The sequence below is a fragment of the Pagrus pagrus genome, assembly GCF_965226575.1.
Source record: "Pagrus pagrus genome assembly, chromosome: 19".
Lineage (NCBI taxonomy): Eukaryota > Metazoa > Chordata > Actinopteri > Spariformes > Sparidae > Pagrus > Pagrus pagrus.
This window is the reverse complement of record NC_140203.1, coordinates 2,355,428-2,378,237: the sequence shown is the minus strand read 5'-3', so window position 1 is coordinate 2,378,237 and position 22,810 is coordinate 2,355,428. Positions and strand designations below refer to the sequence as shown.

The 22,810-nt window shown below is 41.7% G+C and overlaps 1 protein-coding gene and 1 long non-coding RNA gene across 4 annotated transcripts; one reads left to right on the top strand and one right to left on the bottom strand.

Moving 5' to 3' along the window:
• Positions 1 to 1,134: 1,134 nt before the first annotated feature.
• On the bottom strand, positions 1,135 to 17,836 carry LOC311275473 (kinesin-like protein KIF2A). Of its 3 annotated transcripts, none has more exons than XM_084384061.1 (21): positions 17,646 to 17,836; positions 15,109 to 15,203; positions 13,392 to 13,505; positions 12,919 to 12,973; positions 12,548 to 12,667; positions 11,828 to 11,928; positions 11,624 to 11,719; positions 11,345 to 11,399; positions 10,700 to 10,862; positions 10,492 to 10,582; positions 10,353 to 10,416; positions 10,173 to 10,264; positions 9,490 to 9,632; positions 6,969 to 7,173; positions 6,403 to 6,513; positions 6,239 to 6,306; positions 5,319 to 5,435; positions 4,899 to 5,043; positions 4,468 to 4,569; positions 3,057 to 3,192; positions 1,135 to 1,914 (listed from the first exon to the last, which is right to left on the bottom strand). In XM_084384061.1, the coding sequence occupies exons 1-21, from the start codon at positions 17,704 to 17,706 to the stop codon at positions 1,829 to 1,831; spliced, it is 2,220 nt and encodes a 739-aa protein (XP_084240187.1). In that variant the 5' UTR covers positions 17,707 to 17,836; the 3' UTR covers positions 1,135 to 1,828. The 3 variants fall into 3 exon arrangements, with proteins under 3 accessions (XP_084240187.1, XP_084240185.1, XP_084240186.1); XM_084384059.1 differs by having other exon boundaries at positions 5,346 to 5,435; positions 17,646 to 17,835; XM_084384060.1 differs by lacking the exon at positions 5,319 to 5,435 and having other exon boundaries at positions 17,646 to 17,834.
• Positions 1,613 to 3,046, top strand: LOC311275481. The gene is made up of 3 exons (XR_014624872.1): positions 1,613 to 1,703; positions 1,835 to 1,938; positions 2,612 to 3,046. It is a non-coding gene; the product is annotated as an uncharacterized lncRNA (long non-coding RNA).
• Positions 17,837 to 22,810: the final 4,974 nt, after the last annotated feature.

Sequence of the window (22,810 nt, the reverse complement as noted above, 5' to 3'; positions counted from 1 at the left end):
TAGATAGATAACACATCAGTGGCATTGTGGGTAATGTAGGCAGGTTTTGGAAAGCTGTTGGGACTCATTATGGACAGTTTAAAAACAAACGATCAAAATGGATACAGCAGAAGAAGAGATATCACCTTGTTTATTCCCCGCACTCATATTCCTTTGCAAAACACGGTGCCTACATTACCCACAATGCAACTTAGGCCATCTGGAGAAAGATACAGCTTCATTCCTCAGGCTGAGAGACTCCTGAACTCATCATCAACGCTCCACCATGAAGCATTTTACAGAACTTCAAGTTCTCTCATTCTTTCAGATAATTTGGAGCAGAAATTGTTAAATGTGATTTCAGATCTTTATTATCGTCACACCCAGGTATAACGAGACTTTGTTTGGCTTCTCTTAAAGGGCGACTCCACCAATGTTCCACATTAAAGTGTGTCTACAGGTGTTGGGGAGAGCTACTGCAAATGTGAATAAAGTAGTATCAAGCCTGTTGTGGCTCCAGAGGAAGCTGCTTGTTATCGGACTTTTTCACATTTTCAGTAGTTCTCACCTGTAAACACACTTTAATGTGGAACATTGGTGGAGTCGCCCTTTAAAGAGCTGCATCGCACCAATTTCTTACCCCATTTGTGTGTCAATTTCCCTCTTAAACACAAACGTGGACTTGTAATTGCTGTTTTGATCACAATACATATACTTTTTTTTATACATTTCAGATATTCTGCAGTCTTTGCAGATTCCTCCTGGTAACTGTGTATTACTCCACAGCTGAAAATAGTCCCCAACGCATGCAGTGTTTCTTCCTGTTTGATTGTGTACCAAAAACTAACTCACCTCAGCCCTCCCAGTTCACATCATGGATTTTATTGTCCCTCAGAGCTAAATTTCATTATAATTGTGTATGTGTATTGTAATGTAACTCTGAGAAAAAAGTCAGAATTGTGAAAAATAAAGTGTCAGAACTTAAAAACATTTTACGGCGACACTAAAGTTCCCACAAATTATTAAAGAAATATTAACTTAAATCATTTAAAACCTGAGTTTATGAGCCCTCATTAAGTGTAAAGTGCCACAGGCATCATAATCATAACAATTTAAATAATATTTAAGTGAATAAATAAAAACAAGTACAGCAACAAGAAGTAACTTTTCTTTATTTTGGCAAATTAAAAATGACTGCTTCTTTAATTGTTGCATGGGACACGCGGTATCAGCTGCTTTGTCTTTGATTACAGCGCCCCCTTCAGGTCAATTCATGTAATGCATGATTAGATTTGTTTAAGCTTCCTCTCAGTCAAACATATATTACATACAGTATCAACACAAACACACATTGGCTCATTTTACACACAAGCTGCCCTGTTTGCCCCCGAGCTGAAACAAAGGGAAGAACAGGAAGAAAACCCTCCAAATATTGCACAAAATGGCAAAAAGTTGTTTATAAAATTGGCCAAAGTGAAGAGAAGCTGTGATTGACCCTATAAAAGTGTATTTAAAACAAATAAATATTCACCTTTTTTTTATTTTTTGTTTAAAATGGAGCACTTGTGACTGATCACACATACAAAACCTTGTCGACACACTTCACAGGAGGATGGAAGAGCAAAGACGGTCTGCTCTTTGGTTTCACAGGTGGACGGATGCATGATGGGAAGCGACGGCAGCCTGTACAGCAAAGAGGTTGAGGAGAAACGCACAGAGAGACAGTAAGTCGTTAAATCACAGCTGAGCTCGATCAGCTCGTTCGTCAACAGCGACCTCCTCAGCGGCAGGTCTTCACCTTTCTCAAGTCAACATTACAGTGAAATATCTGTTATCTGTTTGTGTGTGTCTATAGTGCACGAGGCCTCTTCGGGGTGATCTGTTGGCTGGCTTGTTCCTCCTCCTGGAGGGCAGAGCGGAAAGACTTGACTTTATCTGAAAGAAGAGAGAACGGCACAGGTGACGACGACTCGACAGAAACACTCGAGTTCAACAGCTCTGAAGCCGCTGTCAGACATTAAATACTCAACATGGCCGACTTCATCCGTCTGTTAAAGAAGCAACTTTTATGTTAAAGGAATAGTTCGCCCAAAAATGAAAATCCAGTCAGTTTTCTAAACATGAAGTTTCGTAGTCCACAAAACATTTCTGGAGCTTCACCACAAAACAGAGTCGCAGCATTCGGCTAAACAACTGAAGGAGCTGGAGAAACAAAACATTAAATGGCTCCTTACAGCTTGTCCGGTGTAATCCACGTCTCTAGAAGCTCCGAGATCCTGAAGTGATTTGAAAAGATGTTATTTACACCTTTGACGTACAGTTGAGATCGTGCACCAACTTCAGACGGGGTGCGCTGTCGCTTTTAGCTTAGCAGCTGCAAGAAAAGTTGATTTTCGCCACCACAAAGCGTCAGGAGTGACACTCAAAAATCAACTTTTCATAAAAATAGGGCGTCTTTTCAAATCTTTTTTTTTTTCATGTGTCGAACCATGTGAATTTTTTTTTTCACTGGGTTTCACACAGGGGAAAAAATTCTTGTGAAAATTTTTTGCCACTCTGTTCGACACATGAAAAAAATATTCTCCTGAATTATTATTATTATTATTTATTTTTTCCTTTGTTTCAATTTCAGAGCTTAGAAAATGGAGCACCAGAAATATAAAATTCTCACTTTCCCCTCCGGGCTTCTGTACCCCAGCTGCTTCAGTTGTTTTGCTGTGAAGCTCCAGAAGTTTTTGTGGACTACGAGACTTCACCTGACTTTCCATCAATGTGGGGGAGGAGATTTTGTAGTTTGAGAGAGAGAAACCAGCGTAAAGTTAAAATAATACGCAGACTCCAAATGTCGAGCAATTTTTACCTGAATTTTCAGAAAATCTGAGACAAAATGCAAATATATGCAAGTTTCAATTGCCGTAAAATTGTGAAGAATGCTCGTCCCAATTTTCCAGAACCCAAAGTGACGTCTTCAAATTTCTTCTTTTGTTCAACCAACAGTCCAAAACCCCCAAAAACCCCCTGTTTGATGAAAATAAAAAGGCTTTGTGTCTGACAGATTTAGTACAGCTGATCTTTACCTCTCAGCTCCGTGAGAATGTCGATCTTCTGGTCCAGGATTTGTTCCAGCTGAGTCGCAAACGACTCGACATCGTAGTCGACCTCCTCCGTCATCTCCAGCAGCACCTTCTCATCCTCCAGCCAGCGGATCGACTCCTGTAGGGACAGACTGCACTTTAACACCGTCTGTGCTGGTCACACTTTATAATGTGAGACTGATGAAGACAACAGGAATAAACTGAGAACTAAACTGTGAAAGAAATTAATTCATTGGGATTTGTTTCTGTGAGAGTGCTACCACCAGACAGTTTCCTGATCTTTAAATTCCTGCGCATCGTGATCCTCTTTGTAACTTTTAGGTGTTTGTTTTATTTTTTAAATCAGTTATTTTATTGTGGTTATTTATAAAGTGAGATACAGTAGAAGTGTTGACATAACATATCAAGAAACAAACAATTATTTTGATTATTTGCACACAAATAAAAAGGGTAAAAATAAGATGTGTCAGAGGCCACAGGCTTATATCATTGACCTCCCTTCCCTTTAAAAAGTTTAGATAGATAAATTTAAAAAAAGATGACGCAAGCTAACGTAGTTTAGAAAAATGCGAAGAAAAAAAGACAGGACAAAGCATCCAATCAGTTGACAACGATCCAATAAAAACAAAGAAATGTTACATGACGATACGATGCATAAAATTATTCTATTGATTTTCTGTCTTCACTGCACTATTTAAAACAAACACACGACCTGGACTCCCTAAAAACTCACTTTTTGGATAAACTAGCAAACCTGAACCTCAAGATTGAACCTACAGGAGACCTCACGCCTCGTTTTAACTTCAGGTCATTTTTTTGTTTTTGCTGTTGTTCGTGTCGAACATGAAACCGAAACTCAATTTATTTATTTTTAACGCAAATTATGATATTTTCTTAAATCAAGAAGTCTCAATCTTTGTCTAAAATCCCATTTGAATTTAATTTATTTTTAAAATTCAAATTTAGACCATTACGAATGTTTCTCATGTACCTCTACACTGTATACACACAGTCGGCTTATTCATTTCTAATGCCAGCAGCAGCGTGTGGTTGTTATACGATCTGTCCACTAGAGGGCATTCACACATCACCAATATGTCAAACTGATAAATTAGATGTTGCTTCTGATAGTGAAACACTAGCACACTAGACATGGAGGAAAAAAGGTTGTTAAAGTCCTGTAACTGATCCACTCATCCTGCACAACAACTTCCTGCCTCTGTGGACCTTTTCCCCTCTTCATACTGTAAACTGACTCTCTTTGTTTGTTGAGTTGTTGTCCTGCTTCCCTGTGATTGGCTCAGCTTCATCAGAGCTATGAGACCAGTGGTGTGATTTGCTGTCAGTGAATTTATGAACCGCTGCTGTTTTTAAAATGCAGGCTGTGCTGTACCTGGAAGACGGCCCTGTGGTCCTCCAGAACCTGCTCCTCCATCTCCACCAGCTGAGAGACGGCTTCGTGGAAAGTGAAGAGCTGCGGGGAAACTTCCTCCTCCTGCCGAGAACACAAACACGGTGGTTTTACTGTCAGTCTGTAGCTCGAAAACATGAAGACTGCTGTTGGCACATTAAAATCCCTCCATCCAAATCATCTTTAAACACGTCAGGTATGCAATAATTCCTCCTGTTCATACTGGACAAAATTCACAGTTCTGTCCACTAACACTAGATTTGTAGCGATTACAGTTGTTACATGTCAATAGGGTTTTGAAAAAGGTGGTATGATTACAACAAGCAGAAATATGAGTTGTGTTTTGTTTCTCCTTTAACTGATAAATCAAACCCACATCGACCTGAGTGAACGAGTAGCTGAGTCTGTCTTACATTCTGTTCGCAGAGCAGCTTCAGGTCGTCTCTTTGTGGAGAGCTCCCGACTCCCCACTGAGCCTCCAGCACCTCCAGCTGGGTGACGTGTCCTCCCTGATGGCTGTCCAGGGCTGCTGCAGGGTCCACGGTGAGCTCCTTCACCCTGACAACACATCAGCGCTGCTCGTCAGACAACAACACGGATGCTGGCTGGCAGATACGTGCGTACATGCAGACGTGTTGCTGGTGGAAAAAGCTCAGCATGCCAGAGATGCAACAAGCAAAACAGACCGAGTCCATGCAGTACATCAAGCCTGGAAACAATAAAAGCAGGTCAACACAGAACAAAATGGATGGTGGAGGAAAATAAAGCAGAAAGCAATGACACGGGGGAAACAGAAAGTGATTAAAGGGAAAAAAAGTGATGTGATGGTTGTTGTGAGACGTTGGATAAAGTGATCGTACTCATAAGTAGGAGAGAGCTCAGAGCGCCCTCCTCCGCCCCCGCTCTGAGAGAAGGGGATGTCTGAAGGACTTATCCCGAACTCCTTCACTCTGGAGACATGACGGGACAGAGACACAAAACCACAGAAGAAGAGGAAGAAGAAGAAGAAGAGGAGACAGGAGAGGATCGTGTTATGCTGCACGTGTGATATGAACTCGATCACGTCCTGCTACAGTCTTTTTGCAGCTTGATACAATAAAACCCCACATGATTCTCATTTTCCATCATTTTTACAATGTTTTTCTAAAACGGTGTAAAGATCCATTAAATTCATCCTACCAACAAACAGGGGGCAGCAAAGCTTCACATTGTGTTGATAACTTTATTTTTAAATGTTTACACTTAAATTCTTACATTTTGCACCTTTTAAACTAAAAAGTGTTGTACAGGTAGCAACAATGAATCAAGACAAACTCTCATTAACAAGTAAAATGTGTGACGAGGTGTTTTGATCTGATATGAATCAAAGTGTAAGTGATGTGATCAGCTGATTAATGGATCAACGGCTGCCAGGACACAAAAGAAAACACTATGAACTCAATTTGATTTCTTCTTTAAAGTTTCATGTGGAAGTGAGGATGTTAATGTTCCTGCAGGTAGAGATGTGTGTTTATGTTCATCTGAGAGAAATACCAATGATGTTGTACAGTCACAAACAAATAAATTCTCTGAGGGTCCTGAGAACAGCTTGTGTCTTCACTTATGGAAAAAATAAATATTTCTGCTATTAGTATTAAAATGACACCTTGAAATCTAAATTGCAGCACTTCGTGGGATTTTTGCATCAACTGTTTTTTAACATTAAACTAAAGGTGAGTCGCGACTCTTCGACTGTCAGTATAATCTGTTTTACCTGTTGGCGTATCTCAGCGTGTTCAGGGTGTTTTCACATGACGCCATTCCAGGAGAGATGGTCGCGATCTGTGCAGGGGAACATCAGAGAGTTAGATCAGCGTTATGTGAATGTTTCTGTCCGCAGGAGGTGCAGGAACACACACAGATCCGTCTCCATCTCACCATGCATGTTCTGGAGTTTTCTCCTATGAAGGAGTCCCGCAGCACTTGGGTTAACTTGCTCGCTCTGAACGGAGTGTGAGGTTTGTTTCGGCCCAGAGCTCGAATACACTCCTGCAGAAAGACGGGAACAATTTGTTAATAAACGGCTCGTTAATGCTGGAAAAATCTTATTATATTATCTTAATTATCAAAATAGTTTGTGGATAATAGTAGTTGATTAATCGATCGTTGCAGCTCTAACAGTGATCAATTTTTGATGAAATGGTCTCAAATTGGACCAGTAAAGGGTGAACTAATGTAGAGGTTCACTAAATAACTTCAACTGTTTTTTTATGTGGCATAATGATTGTTAAACAAATATACGTTCAATAACTGCAGTTCTGTCCACCTCCTGTTGCTGAGCCATCTCAGAAGCTCTGAATAATCTACCATGATGCTTTTTAATGTCAGTCATTACTGCACAGTGGCTGAGTGCAGTAGCTTCCAGGTATTATGGTAAACAAAACTGTTTGTCTGTCAGTCGGTCCAGTGAGGCTGCAGGTTATCTTAAATACTGAGGAGAGGACCTTTAGTGCCAGCAGGCTCTTGTTGATCTCAGCTCCTTCGAGGCGAGTCTGGCGGTCAGCGCTGGACGTGTCCGCCCCTCTCTCGTTCCCCGCCAGGTCGATGAGGGAGAACTTTCCGTGCATCTTCCCCCGCCGACGCAGAATGATCTGGAACACGGCGTGGCTCCGAGAGGAGTGAGCGTTCGCCGAGGTCTGACCAGAAGTCCTGAAGGAGACGCAGGGACGGAGGAAAAAACACCACAATGCTTATTCTTTCTATTCTCATATCAACGCACCAAAGAAACCCTGAACTTCTCTTTAAAGGGATTAATAAAGTACTTCTTCTACCAGTTCATGTCATGGAAGGACATCATCAAGTTCTACTTTTAACTTTTCTAGTTACTGACTTTTGAAAATGACAGATTCTTACAGAAGCCAGTGTTTTTTATCTGTCAATCTAAGTCTGATCTAAATTATTTTCTCTCCTGTGTTTATGACTTGAGATCCGGTGGAAAAAAAGATGGAAGAAACAGAACTTTGAAAATGTATCCTGTTTTTCCCACCAGTTCCCAGACCCAAAAAAATCAGATTAAAAAAAAAAAAAAACCTAACTTGGTTTACACAAAAAAAGGAGAAAAAAGTAAATGAAAAAAACATGAAAATGTTTTTTGTTTTTTTTTTACTGTGAAACTTGTTTTTCTTCTCTGTGTGGAACTGAGTGAAAAACATTCATGTGTGTAGCCCAGCATTGTCTTTCTGGAGGAAATTGTTTTTTTCTGTCCTGAAATAAATAAAATAAAATTTGCTTGGTTTAGAAGAAGAAAAAAATAAGTTTTCGCAGATGGAAAAAAGAAACTTTAGGGAAGGATTAAGCTGTTTTTTTTCCCCACCAGGTACCGGACGAAAAAATTAAAAAAAATTCTCATGACAAAAAATTTACTTTAAACATGAAACATGTGGGAAAAAAGTTTTGCCAGGATAATCTTTGTAAGCTTCTTAAATTTTTTTTCATCATTGAAACGTGGCGAAAAAAAGAAAAAGATTCTCAGGAGAAGATTATTTTTTCCCTGCAACATTTTTTCCTTTCTCCTGAAAATAAATAAATAAATAAATAAATGAATTTGCTCGGTTTGACAAAAAAAAAGGATTTCACCTTTTCGCAGATGGAAAAAAGGAACTTTTTATCCTGTTTTTTCCCCGACCAAAAAAAAAAAATAATTTACCTTGGTTTCACACAATCAAATTTTCATCTGAATAATTTTTTGTCATAATCTTTCATAAGGAACTTTGAAGGATTATGCTGTTTTTTTCCCACAAAAAAAATAAAAAATTAACTTTACACGTGGCACAAGCGGAAAAACGTTTTGCCAGGATAATCTTTGTAAGCCTGTTTAATTTGTTTTCCATCTGTGAAAACGTGGCGGGGAAGCATTCAGGAGAGAAAAAAAAATTTGTGATGTGAAACTGAGTGAAATTAGTTTTTTTATCAGGAGGAAATTTTTCAGGAGACAAAAATAAATGAAAAAAAAAAAACATGATTTTTAAAAAAAAAATGTTTGTAGATTAAATTTTTCTCAGGTGAAATTATTTTTCCCCATTTGTGGAACCGAGTGAAATCTCTTTTTTTTCATGTGCATAGCTCAGTTTGGAAATAGAACAGATGGAAAAATTACTTTTCTCAGAAGAAATTTTTAACTCAATTTGTGGAACCAAGCAAAAAAAAAACAAAAAAAACCTTTTTTTTTCTTCTTCGTAAGCCTCTTTTTCCCCCCATCCATCAAAACATGGGGAAAAAACATTCAGCAGGGAAAAACTATTTTCACGTGTGAAACTAAGTGAAATGTATTTTTTCTCAGGAGAAAATATTTCAAGAGAGAGAAAAAAATATTAATGTGTGAAACTGAGTGAAATTAGTTTTTTCTCAGGAGAAAACAAAATTCTCAGTGGAAGATGATTTTTCTCAGATATTTTTTTTTCTTTTTTTCTTGAGGATATTTTTTTCTGTGTAGAAAAGAAAAAAGTAATAATAAAAGAAAACAACCTTTTGAAACATTTTTTTCATGTTTTCACAGACAGAAAAATAAAAGGGAAAAAAAAGCAACAGTTTTATCCTGTTTTTTTCCCCCACACTTCTCACAGATGGAAAAAAAGTGAATTTTGAAAGATTATCCTGGCAAAAAAATTTTTCCCACCAGTTCCCAGATAAAAAAAAAAAATTAACAAGAAAAAAAAAAAAAATTCCCTCTGAAAGTTTTTTTTCACGTTTTCACAGATGGAAAAAATTAAGGAGCTAACAAAAATTATCCTTAGCAAAAATTTTTCCCACCAGTTGTCAAGTCATAAACACAGGAGAGAAGATTTAGATCAGACAACTGTAGGATGTTACGTGGCCCCATGAATTCAACAGAAGTTTTTTCATGACTTTTTTAAAGAAAATCCTCGACATGAACTGGAAAGTTCTGATTCTGGGTGAGCTGGTAAGAAACGACCCTAAAACATTAATTCAGCTTGTCTCAAACTGCTGCTCGGGCTGCTGTTTTACCTGCAGCTGTTTCCCACTTCAATGAGTTTGAGGACGTCCTCTGTGCACTTCACCTCCTTCTCCTGCAGCCCCACCACCTGCACCTGCTGCTTCCCGTCCTCCAGGACCCGTAACTTGGCTTTACGGTTGAGCAGGTCGAACACCTTTGAATACAAACACATCAGCCCTGTCAGGACGTCTGTCATGTCTCTCAATGCTGCAACATGCAGTGAACACATACAGATAGAAAGATAAACTAGGACTAAAACTACTTTGACTTCAGAGTGCGACTACAGAGTTGTTCAGGAAGTGTGGAGCTGCTGGTGTCTCCTGGTGTCTTTTTGCAGTTTAGGGTTAGACAAGTTCAAATTATATTCACCAAAAATAAAGTTTCCAGAGTTAAAAAAGTATTTTGTTTTTCTCAAATCTGTCCAGAGTAAACCCTCTTCCCAAACAAATCAATTAAGGATCTCCGACGCTAACAGTAAGCTAGCTGCTGTGCCGTCTGTGAAGTGTTTTTTGTTTTCCTTCCTCAGACATGCACAAGTTGGCGGGGTGGAGAGGAAAAAACACTGGGAGAATCACAAACCTGTCTTTTGATTGTGATGATCAATATTGTGCCTCATTTCAGTCGATTAGATTTAGATACAAAATTATAACATGAATCATAAAATGATAACTAATCATTTAAAAAAGACACCAACCTTCCCGCTGTAAATCTCAAAAAATGTGGCAAAGATCTGGAGGTCCAACTTCTTGTAATTTGGCTTCTTTATCATGAGAAAGACGTCTCTGGCTGCACGAGGAAAGAAAAAGAGACACCTGAATCACACCTGAATGGAGCAAACCAGCAGTGAAGATGGAGAGATGAGGGAGAAACTAACCAGACAGTGCATAGATCCCTTTAGAGCAGTCCTGGTTCTTTCCTGAAAAGTCTCCTCCCATCGTCTGAAAACAGAGACACGAGTTAAACCAGGAGGAGGGCACAGAAACAAAAACTCTTCTCCGGTTGAAAACACTCACATGTGTTTTTCCACTTCCAGTTTGTCCGTACGCAAAGCAGGTCGCCATCCCCCTCTCGAAAATGGTCTCAACCAGCGGCTGAGCAGTGAACCTGCGAGCACAAGAGCTACTGTTAGCAGGCAGATGATTATCCCATAAAAAATAATTATCCCATAAAAAAGAAAAAAAACACATTAATAAACTGAACCTCCATAAAAAAACACATCACCTGTAAACCATTTCATTGGTGGAGTTCTCGTCGAAGGCGTAGTCGAATCGGAACGTTTGGTTCTCCAGGTAGCGCGTCAGGTCGACTTTCTGCTTGGGCTCATGGACCATCACCACGTCCTTACTGGGAATGGTGATCACGTCCAAATCCTTCACCGTCAACTCTGAAGAGACACAGAGAAGACATTTATTCACATTGTTTGCACGTGCAACCATATGCGTCAAAGAAAACAGCATTTCAGACAGAACAGACAGGCTGAACACAAAGTCAACGAAGAGCCAAGACAAAAGACCAGAGTCTGATTTTCTTGAGGCAGCGTGATCTGATGTGAAGAAGAGTCCAATATATTTTATCATGACGAGAAATTTGAGCATGTCTCAATTCCTAGAATGCATCTCAAGGAGAGAGGAGGCTACCGGAGGAGCTTTGAACGAGGATGCACAGGTGTATCTGCCCGGTGACCAATTATTCAGGTGTCGACGTGTTGTTCGTTTTTAACCCTAATGTCTGTAATGAAGCTGCACAGTAGTTTTCTGGGGCAGAATAAAAACAGACTACACCGCTGGTCAAATTTGTGCGAATGACTCAAGGTGAAAATTTGCTTTGTTCTGTTTGAATTCAAAGACTGAATAAAGAGACTCTCACCTTTTTTATTGAGGGGACGTGCACGCACACATACACATATCCTGTGCTCCTCGATCTGAAACATCAACAGACAAAATGTGCTGTTCAATATGTGTCGTTAAAGGAAAAGTTGATACTGATGTTGATGCTGATGGAAAGTCAGGTGAAGTTTCGTAGTCCACAGAACTGCTGCACATTTTTTACCACTATGCATTTTATTGTTATACAGATTTGGGAGGTACTTCAATGATTTAAGTACTTTACACTAAATCAGCAAACGTGGCTCTGAACCAGACTCACCAGGTCATTGCTGGTCAGCGGCCTGTAGTCCAGACTGGCTCTGAAGTCTCGGATCATACACATGATTTCATAGTTTGGCATGTTGACGTCCACCTCCTGAAATAAATCTCAGTTAACGACGTGCACGTATGAGGATGATGCAAAAAACAACTTTGAAGCCAATCCTGGTGTGTGTGTGTGTGTGTGTGTGTGTGTGCTCCTCACCTGTGCCCTCTTCTCTCTGAGCTCCTGTTGCTGAAGTCGCCTCTTCTCTCGTTTCTCCTGCAGTTTCTCCACCTCCTTCACACAGTTGGATTTCCTCCGTGCTGGAAAGACGGAGCAAGAATAATCACAATTAACAACCAGATTAATTGGGGATAATGCTCGTGTTAATCTTTGTTTCACTTCCCTACACTGTCTGCAGACCTAAGACCATTAAACGGTTCACAAATATACAGTTTTTATTTAATAACACGCTAAAAAATAACAGCTGGTCAGTGTAGTTTTAACAAACAATGGTAAAACAGAGGAATTAGTGCATTTATTGGGGATTATTTACACTATGTGTGTGTGTGTGTGTGTCATCATGGCACAATGTGGTGTGATATGTGGACAGTAAAAATATGGAAGATTTCATCCTCAGAAGTGATTCTGCAGATTTCCACGTGTTGTGTTTTTTTCCACAGCGTTGTACACTTATGCTAATTCCCACCGCCACAGCTGACGGCTAAAACAAATGCTGTAGTATGAGTCGGAGTGCAGACGCCAAGCTGAGCGAGCGACTGTGAAAGAGCCTTTGACGCCCTCACACTCACAGCTGTGAGGGAGCATGACATCACCCTCCGCCAGAAAATAACAACACACACACGGAAACGACCTCATCAGAGATGACAAAAGGCGTGAGGACTCGCGTGACCTCTGACACGTATGATCCAGATGTGTTACCGTTCTGCTGCTGCAGCAGGGACTGGTTGAGGGCAGACTGGGGAGGGATGGCTGGTGGAGGAGGCTCTGAGGGTTGGGTGTGCTGGCTGGGACGGGCTCGGGTGGTTCCCACCGCTGCAGCTGAGGAGAACACAGGCCAACAGAATCTTCAGCTCCAGAACAAACAAGAGACAAACTATTCTCCTATTTACCTCCACCGCTTTCTGTGCATGCAGACAGATGTGGTTTCAGCTACAGAGCTGAAACTATTAGTTGATCTATACGACAATCAACAAAATTAATTGGTCACTGTTTTGATAGTTTTGTTATGAATCCCTCAAGTCAAGCTGAGAAAAAAACTCATATCTTTCAAAGGTGATTAAAAAAAGTACCTCTGTTCTCCCGTGGAGCATTCTCAGCCTTGGGTATTGCTGTAATCCGTTTGGTCTGAGAATAAAAACACAAACAGGACTGTAACCAGGGTTTTCACTGCCACCACTGGGATTAAGTGCAGCACCCAAAACAGTCTGGGCACCACAAACTGTAAAATACTAAAACCAGCGTGGAGAGCATCAAAATGAAATGACACTTGATCTAACGGTTGAAGTTAACCAAACAAATACTGAATGAATTGAATAAACACGACAGAGTCAAGGCATTTGTGTTTGAAAATATAAAAAATAAAGAGTACACAACAGTGCACATTAAACCCAAACCTACACCCTCGACAACAAAGTCAACACAAAACACATGACTTGGATAAATGAGCTGACGTTGAGCAAAAACTTCAGATCAGGAATCATGAATAATCTCTGAGAGTGTCCCGATCATTGATCTTTGGTGGAACAACAGGTGAGGAGCAGACCTTGGGGAGTTTGCTGGTTTTGGGGACGTTGGAGGGCGGAGCTTCAGGACTCTGTGGGATCTCCTCGTCAGGAGCAACATCTGGATTCAGAGCAAAGACGCTTTCCAGATCGATCTGCGGCAGAAACAAGACACAGAATATTATATTATAACATTTGTTAAATCAGGTGATCTCAATGAGATTTAGATACACTTTTACAAAAGAGAACTGAAGTGAAACAGTAGCGTCCGTTTCAAACAGGGATAACGCCGATAATCACCTGCCTCTCATGGCTGATGGCTAACCTGTGGTTCGTTCACACCTGACCGTTAGAAAGGCTCAGATGTAGCGAGCAAAGATGGCTGGTCTAATAATCCACAGCTGTGAGAAGATCTGTTGTTAAACCTGAAGACGTTTCCCTCCTCTCCGGCTTCTTCTTGTTAAAAACATCCACACCAGACGACGTGTGGCTCTACACAGGTGCAGCAGCTCGACATCAAGGATTCTCCTGTTTCTCTGTTTATTTGCTGCTCACAAACGGACGTTAAAGCTGCACACTGCCACCTACAGTGTGGAGATGCTGCACTTGGTAGGTCAGCAAAAGCAATTTGGCTTTTTTTGTATTATCGGCTCTATTATCAGCTGTAATTGTACATTTTCCATTATTGGGAAAACGTGTCGTGCATCAGTAGTTTAACACTGTTGTCACAATACTGGAATTTCTAACTTTGATATAATACCTTGAAAAATATCAATATTCAAGACCAGTTCAAAATCTCATTGATGTTAGTAATAATTGTTATAAGTGTTATAAATCCAACCTCGACACAGAGCAGCAGTATGTAATGTGGTTTGCTTCATATGTTTAAGGCAGAAGTTTTTTTTTTTAAATGATCTAATATCCTGGACAATCCTAGTTTTATGTGTTTTAGTGGCCATATAACAAACATCATTTCCCACAAGCCCTAGAGGTTTGCAGTCTAAATTTAGAGTATGACTTATCTTATTTTGTTAACAGGATTTAACCCCGGCTGTTTAGGCTGAGGGACTTTACAAGAATCAAACTGACAACTTAAAAAGGTGCATTGTTTTCCCCCTGTACTTTTGTGTCTATAATGTTTCTTCTTCTAATTTTGAAAACTAACACACGAAGTGGAGAAAAATAATTAAGAGTGCACCGTTTTTATACATTTCAATTCCAAGTTTTACAGGTCAGACATAATGAACGGAGTAGAACAATTCAAATATCAATACATCGGTGGATATTCACACATTTTATGCATTGATCTAGCATTTATGAAGTGCTTTTGAGCAGATTTCAAAATGTCGAGATATATAATGCTTCACAATACATGCTCAGAATATTATGATATTATTCACGTTTAATTTTATTCCATTTTGATGGTGCAAAGTAGGGGACGGTCCCTGAGTTCAGTATTTCCTCCTGATGAACGAGAGATGAAACATTTTGAGGCAGCTTCAGCAGGAGACGTTTATAAATGACTTTTAAATAGAAGCTAACCTCTGCGCTATGAGCACAAATAAAGCTTTCTCTATTTACAGGACGAATGTGTTTGAATGCAAGTTAATTCCACTGTGTCTCAGTGACTCATATCACTTTCCAGACACACTGAAGAGACGGGGAGTAATTCACGACAGGATTTGTTTAACATGAATGATGAGAGCAGAGAAACATTCAGGTGGACAGGAAGCGAGAGGCTGAACGGGTCAGCTGTACCTCTTTCCCTTTGGTGTCTCCGTTCTCGATCCACTCCACCGTCACACTCTCATTGTCCTCATGCAGTGATGTGACCATCGCCTGGTGAATCCGTCCTGCAGAGAGAGAGAGAGAGAGGGAGGATGTAGAGAGATGCTCGGCCTGTTCTGTCAACGCCTATAGAGTGCTGCAGGGATGACGTCTTTTTGTAGGCTAACCCGGAAGTTAGCTCTGCCCCGGTTCCCTCCACAAAAAGCGAGATAATCTCCACGGATGGACACCGCTTCGGTGATTTCTGAAGCGTAAATGAAATATCTAGCAGTAAAAAGCTAATGTTAGGCTACAAACAGACGACATCACGGTCACATGACTTAAACGTCACCACCACTGAGCGTCTTACTGCACAGTTACTATAAAGGTTTTCTGTAAACTTTGTCGTAGAACAAAATGTGTAAATGTCTTCAGCCTGTGGTAACTAATAACTAACAATTACTAAAAATCCGTATCGGCCCTGAAAAAAACATTTCAGTCGACCCCTAATAAACACCGATCCGCCACAACATTCAAACCACCGACAGGTGATGTGAGTAACATTGATCATCTTGTTACATTGCATTAATCTGCTGGGAAACGATGGGCAGCGGCCTTCATGTGGATGAACTTGACACGCACCCCCTATCCTAACACCGCTGCAGACCGAGTACACCTCCTCATGGCGGTCGCCCCCTCAGCAGGACGATGAGCCCCGACACACCACAAAAACTGCTCAGGAAAGGCTCGAGGAACAAAACAAAGAGCCCAAGACGTGGACCAGTCCTCCAAATATCCCAGATCCCAATCCAGCTGACCATCTGTGGGACGTGCTGAAACAAGTCCGATCCATGGAGGCACCACCCCCGGAAACAGGACCCAAAGGACCCACTACAAACATCCCGGTGCTAGAAAACCACAGGAGCTCTTTGGACCATGACTCGACAGATCAGAGCTGTTCTGGCAGCACCAGAGGAACATGCACAATATTAAGCAGGTGGTTTTAACAGGGGAGGGATGATTATTCAGCATTTTATGATTGTTCCAGTATCACTGACTTTTCAACTCTCCTTTCACAGAACTGCAGTCGTCAATATGAGCAGATTTATTGTGATTTTCATCTTTTTTACGACCTTTTCTGAGCCCAGTCAGCTCCATGTTGTGTCGATGAGACGATGAGCAGTTTAAAACAATTACTACTAATAATTACGACAAACTGAGACTGTATTATCTTAAAAAATGATCTTTTAAATTGACAAACATCATCTGTGTGATTCATGACACGATTCAAACAGGATGAAACATGTACTTGTCTCTCTCCACTGACTACTGTTCAGTTTGTTTCAGAACCAAGGTCCGAGGAGGTCCACCAGAGAGGCCGAGACTTCAGCTCTCTATAAACACTGAATAACTTGAACCTGCAAAGTAACTAGTAACTAAAGGTAACAAATAAATGTAGCGGAGAGGAGCAGAAAATGAAAATACTGAAGTGAAGTACTTGAAAATTGTACCTAAGAACAGCACTTGAATAAACTGCTGTCGAAATAATGACATAAAGAGCTTCATTTTCACTGCAAATAAATAAATTCAGTCTCCGTGGTTTCTATTTGTGTGTATCCCCTGGGTTTTAACGCTGTGGCTGATTGGTGTATGTGCTGCTTTAAATCACAGAGGCAGACATGAACACATCTTATGAGCCGAACACCTCAAACGGTCGCATCATTTTCAGAAAATGTAATTCAGACCAAAACCACGACATCAACAGCCAACACCTCAGACACCTGCAGTCCCAGTTTAACCCTAAATAAGGATGCTGAGATGCTAAAGGGTGTGGCTCATGATGGATGATCAGACTTTCATTCACTGCCTCACACACAACTTGAAGAGCTGCATTCACTGGGTGTCAACTGGTTTATGAGCAGCCAGTGAGACTTTACACACAAACACGTCTCAGTGGTAAAATCAGGTTATTTGTGGGGGGCAGCGAGACGAGCTGCAGTCTGAGGAGGGGAGAGGCCCCCCTGCGTGCAGCCATCCGTCAGCCCGTGATTCACAGGCCACTGCCGGATGATGCAGTGCAGCTCTGGAGGGCTTCAGCCATGATGCGGAGGCGCGGAGGAGCGGACGGAGCCCGGCGGGGGCAGGTGTCATTTTTGTCCGGACAGCTCAGGGGGGAGGAGGGGGAGCGGGCTGACAGGCGGGCGGGTCCGTCCACCTGTGCGGCGGCTGTCCGGCGTGTGTCTCCCCCCGACTGTCAGTCGACAGAAAACACCGTTTCTGCTGGTTTCACCGCTCCACTCAGCGGGAGGTTCAACCCGACAGCCCCGGTTAAAAAACCGTTGACGTAGCCGCTTGCTAGCTTAGCGGTGAGCGGCACCGTTAGCCGCTCTCCGGCCGGCCGGCGGGTCCGGATGGAGAGCGGTAAACGTTAGCCGAGCCCCGCCGGATGGAGAGCGGTGTGTGTCCGTGTGTGTGTCCGTGTGTGTGTGTGTGTGTCTGTCTGTGTGTGTGTGGAGCTAGCTACGCACCGTCGCTCCGCTTGATCTCCACGTAGATGCCCACGAAGATCTTCCCGAACATGCCGGCCATCTCTCCGCCGCGCCTGCCGTTATCGGTGTGCGTGCGTGCGCGCGTGTGCCGAGCCCGTCCAAGTTGTGCTGCAGAAGCTGAGGTCACCAGCGGTCAGCCGCGCGAGGGGAGCGAGCCGCTGCGCATGCGCCGGCCGTGTCACCAAGCGCTGTTCGAAGCGAGGCGCATCTTCAGTTAAAGGGTGACTCCACCTGTTTCCTACACGTTAAAGGGGAACTGTGTTATTTACAACATTCATGAGAACTCAGCAACATCATGTACCTTTATATCAGCCGACACACACATTTACTCCTATTTACTCCTATCCTACACACATATTACTCGCCACACATAAACAAACTAAAACAGTATAAATTGTGTTGTTCTTTAAGGTCAGTTTGTCTATTCAGTTTATTCAGTCATGAAAACAAAGAGAGTTTGTTTGTTTAGACATTAAACCCCCTAGTATTTATATGGACATTCAAAACTACCTCAGTACCTTTTATATTTCTCTATTTTAGTCTTATTTTTTATTTTATCTTATATATATTTTTTATTTTAACTAGCCAACTGTCCTGTGTTGTGTTGTATATCTGTTAAGTGTTGTGTTGTCTTGTGTATAACTGCTCCATGTGCCTTGCCTTGAATTGCCCCCCGGGGGCAATGTAACTACACTGGCTGCATGAGATACGCCTCTTGTTTTTACGTTTTACGTCTCTAAATATTTTTTATAAATTTGATATGCAAATATTAGCATTTTAGCATATATTAGCATGTTAGCTCAATAGCTTCCAGGTCATGTGATCAATTGACTCAAAATCAGTGTGGGATCATGTAACTACACTGGCTGCATGAGATACCCCTCATATTTTTACATTTTACATCTGTTCATCATTTTTTATTCATTTTTAGGCTATATGTAAATATTAGCATCTCAGCTCAATAGCTTCTCAATAGCTTTAAACACAGTATCTCTGCTTTAAATATTCCACATTTTTATTTTGAAAACAGGAAGTCGGTACCCGCTGTAGCCGTCTTCTCCGTGTGTTTACTGTAAAGTCTGCAATACGGGTGCACTTGAAATGTTGGAGTGGCTGCGAATGTCGAATATCCAACTTAAAACTAACTTCACTGAAGTCTTGTCATGATGTATTTTCCAGCGGGCCCAAGACGATTTTTTAAAGAGTTTTGGCTTAAAGGATAACTACCGTTTTTTACAACCTGGACCTTATTTCTAGCAAAATATTTACTCACCCAGATAACTTTGGTGTCATTTGAAGTTGTTCGGACGAAATTAGATCCAGTGTAGCGCCGATATATCCATGTAATGCGAGTGATTGGGGCACCGAAGCGCAGCATCTATATAACACATTATCTGCCACGAAACTAGTTCATTTCACTAATATTTTGTCATGATACGCTCGTGCTATTCCCCTCTGAGTCCGGGCTCGTCTGTTACCAACATCAGGGGTCAAACTAGCAGTAGCAGCTACAGGTAAACAAGCCGCGCTGTCGCGGGTGCGCGCGCAGCTCAGAGACGACATCTTCCAGGTCAGAGGTAGTAGATCAACAGACGTCTGACAACAGACGAGCCCGGACTCAGAGGGGAATTGCACTAGCGTATCATGATGACAACATATTGGTGAAATGAACTAGTTTCGTGGCAGATAATGCTCATAGAGGCTGCGCTTCGGTGCCCCGTCACTCGCATTATATGGATATATCGGCGCTACGCTGGATCTAATTTCGTCCGAACGACGTCAAATGACACCAAAGTTATCTGGGTGAGTAAATGATCATATATTTTGCTACAAATAAGGTCCAGGTTGTAAAAAACGGTAGTTGTCCTTTAAGAAGTCGCCCCACAAAGGAAGACTCTTTCAGTTTATCACAAATATTAGCATTAAATCATCATTTTGAGGGTACATGGTTTTCACTGGGCAGGAAAGGTTTGAAATATGTAACCAGCAACGTAAATGATGTACAGTAGTGGAGTAGAAAGTGCAGTATTTGCCTCTGAGATACAGCGGAGCAGACAAAATCGAAGTTGCATGAAATCCTAAAATGTCTACGTCAGCACTTGAGTAAATATACTTACACTTCACCACTGGGTACGAGCCTGATACTGTGTTTGTGTGTTTGTTTTCAGAATGAGGGAGAGAGACAACGTGAAAAAGGGACAGGAAGAGAGGGACAACAGGTAAAACACATAATACATGTGTATTCTGTTAAAATGTATGTGTCTGTATAATTGACCTGTTGTTTTGTGTGTTGTCTTCTCATTTCAGAGGGCCCCATGCCTGCCTTTGCCTTGGGCCCCAAATTTCTTAAATCCGCCACTGATTGAGGGATGTTTTTTCCTGCTGCCACTCCACCTGATGTCTGATGGATCTTTCCAAAGCCTCCCTTTTCTTCCTGTTGCATATCCTGCACAGTCTTCTTGAAACCTTCTCTGACCTGAATGAAGCATGTCTTGTCCTCCTGCCACTGCATAAGATGGATGTCCAACTGTTGCTTGACTTCATTCAAAGCAGCCATAATGTTGTTGTGCTTGTGTTCCTGCTGGTCCAGCTGATCCTCATAGAGAGCTCTGGATTTCTCCATCTTCTCCAGCAGGGAGGTTCTCTCCTGCTGCCAGCAGAGGCGCTCAGTCTCCAGCAGATCCTTTGCCTTTTTCTAAGGCAGATGTGATCTTCCTGGTCTCCTCTCTGTGCTCCTCAAGCTGGGCCTGATGGGAAGCCCGGGATCTTTCTACAATCTTCCAAGCCGCTTCCTCTTTCTTGGCCAGAATCTGAGCTTGAGTGTTCTCAAATACAAGATCAGCCTCCAGTTGTTCTGCTTTTGTGCGAGCCTCAAGCTCTGCTCTTTCTATGTCCTTCAGGCTTTGAGTAGTTGTCTCAGTGTTGTGTTCAGCCGGTGCACGCAGCTGTTTTTCAGCACGGGCTTCTAATTTCATGTCCTCCACTTCCTTTTTAAGGTCTGCATTCTCCGCCTTCAGTTTCTCCAATTTGGTCCGAAACATCCTTGCTGTTGGAAATCTGCCGATTTGTGGTTTCAGAGGAAGCTTAGTGTTATCTGATAAATTGATAAAGTGATGTCAGTCAGTGGCTAGGTTGCATTGTGGGCAATGTAGGTGGCAGGTGTGGAAAAGAAAGACGGATGTATGAACGTCGCTAATGCCAGCTAACATCCGAGCAGTGCAGTATCCTGGGTGCAACCTGTAGATACGGCAACTACCAAGACTGTTGATGCTGATGCACCAACGCTGTTACACTGTTCACTTACAGACCTGTTAGTAGCTGGAACCGACTTTTACATTTTTACATCAAATTCCCACCTTTAATGATCTACTTTAAAAGCTTCCTTAAATTTAAAGGAACACGTGGCCAATGTGCTTCACTTAACGTTAAATGAACTCCAGCCATGAGGCAACTTCTGGCCAATTGGACCTGCTGTTCAGTTCATTTAGAAATCTAAATTTGTATATAACTCTATTATACATACATCATTTTGTTACAAGGGAACAGAGAAATATGAGCTGATGGGTTGTAGCGTTCTGTCAGAACACACGGTGGCAGCAGAGACACATTATACGACATCAGGTGAGCGGTTAGTGGCCGGTTGAGTTACTTTGTGTGAAGGAAACTAGAGACGATCTGCTGATTGGATCACAGCAGCCACGAGGCCTGTTCACATGTAGACCTGTGAGTACTCAGTAGTTATTACTGAGTTATCAAACATTATTTCCTCCAGTTTCCCGGGATAACGAGTTACATTTGATTTGTTTTCTCAAATAGTTATTTATGTCATTATCAAAGAATAACAAATGAGACTACGAGATAATTTTGTCGAGATCTCGATGAGAAAAACTTTGTTCATATAATAATAACATTTTACTATCTCCTTGTATGTGCAGCTACTTGTGTAAAATTTGATGCCTCTTCATTTTGTTGTTTTCATTTTTGTTGCTAATTATCTTGCGTGGCCGGTCCTCTTCCAGGTCACCACGGTGGAGAGGACGTTGTGTGACTCAGTCGTCCTCCTGGATCCAAACACTTCACATATGTTATATAATTATTTGTATCAGATATTCTGTCAATGCAACTTGAACACTGTGATTTTGTTGTTCTGCTCTGGCGACGTCTTTTGCATATCTGTCCGTCCTGGGAGAGGGATCCTCCGCTGCGGCTCCTTCTGAGGTTTCTTCCATCTTTTTTTCCTGTAAAAGGTTTTTCCTCACTTGAATCGAGGGTCTAAGGACCGAGGACGTCGTTCGCTGTGCAGACTGTAAAGCTCACTGAGGCGATGTGATTGTGATTGTGGGCTAAATTAAAAAAATGTATTTGATTTAACATAACTTAACTACTAAAAATATTAAAACATGCAGTTTTCTTTTTTTTTCTCATGTATTTCTATTTTCTTTTTCTATTATGAAAACTAATAAACAGAGTGAAGAAAAATGGTAAATGCTGCATCGTTTTAACACAGCAAATTCTGAGCTTTGCAGGTCAGACGTCAGGAACGTTAAAGTCCGAGCCCTTCGCTTTATTTCAAATCCGGCCCGTCTAGAAAAGTAGTTGAACAGACATGATGTGAATTAATTTCCATATGTTACAACTCATAAGCTCGTAGTCGTCAGTTTGTCGATATATGTAACTCCTTCTCTGCTCGCCCAGGAGGAGGAGTCACCCCGAGGTCATGCTCAAGGTCACAGGTGTGTGTGTGTGTGTGTGTATGTGTGTCACATTCCTGTTGTACTGTTGAGCCTGTTCTCCTTCATTCATTAAACGTAAGGCATCGTGTCTCCTGCCTCTCCTGTCTCACCTGGAACATGAGAGTACTGAGATGCACCTGCAGCGGCTCATCCAGGTGCCTCCACCCACCTGCCCTCCTGCTGCGAACCAACCATCCACCCTCTAACATGACTGGAGACTCCCTCCTCAACTTATTCACAACCCCCCTTACTCACTCTGTCATTAACACACACACACACACACTCAGACACACAAACACTGACATCCCCTCGCTACCCATCAGTCCATCCGGTCCCAGAGGTGTCGGCCATCAATGTCTGTCGTAGGCGTTTCCCCAGCAACCACAGCCTCCCCTTGTCAGACTTCAGAGA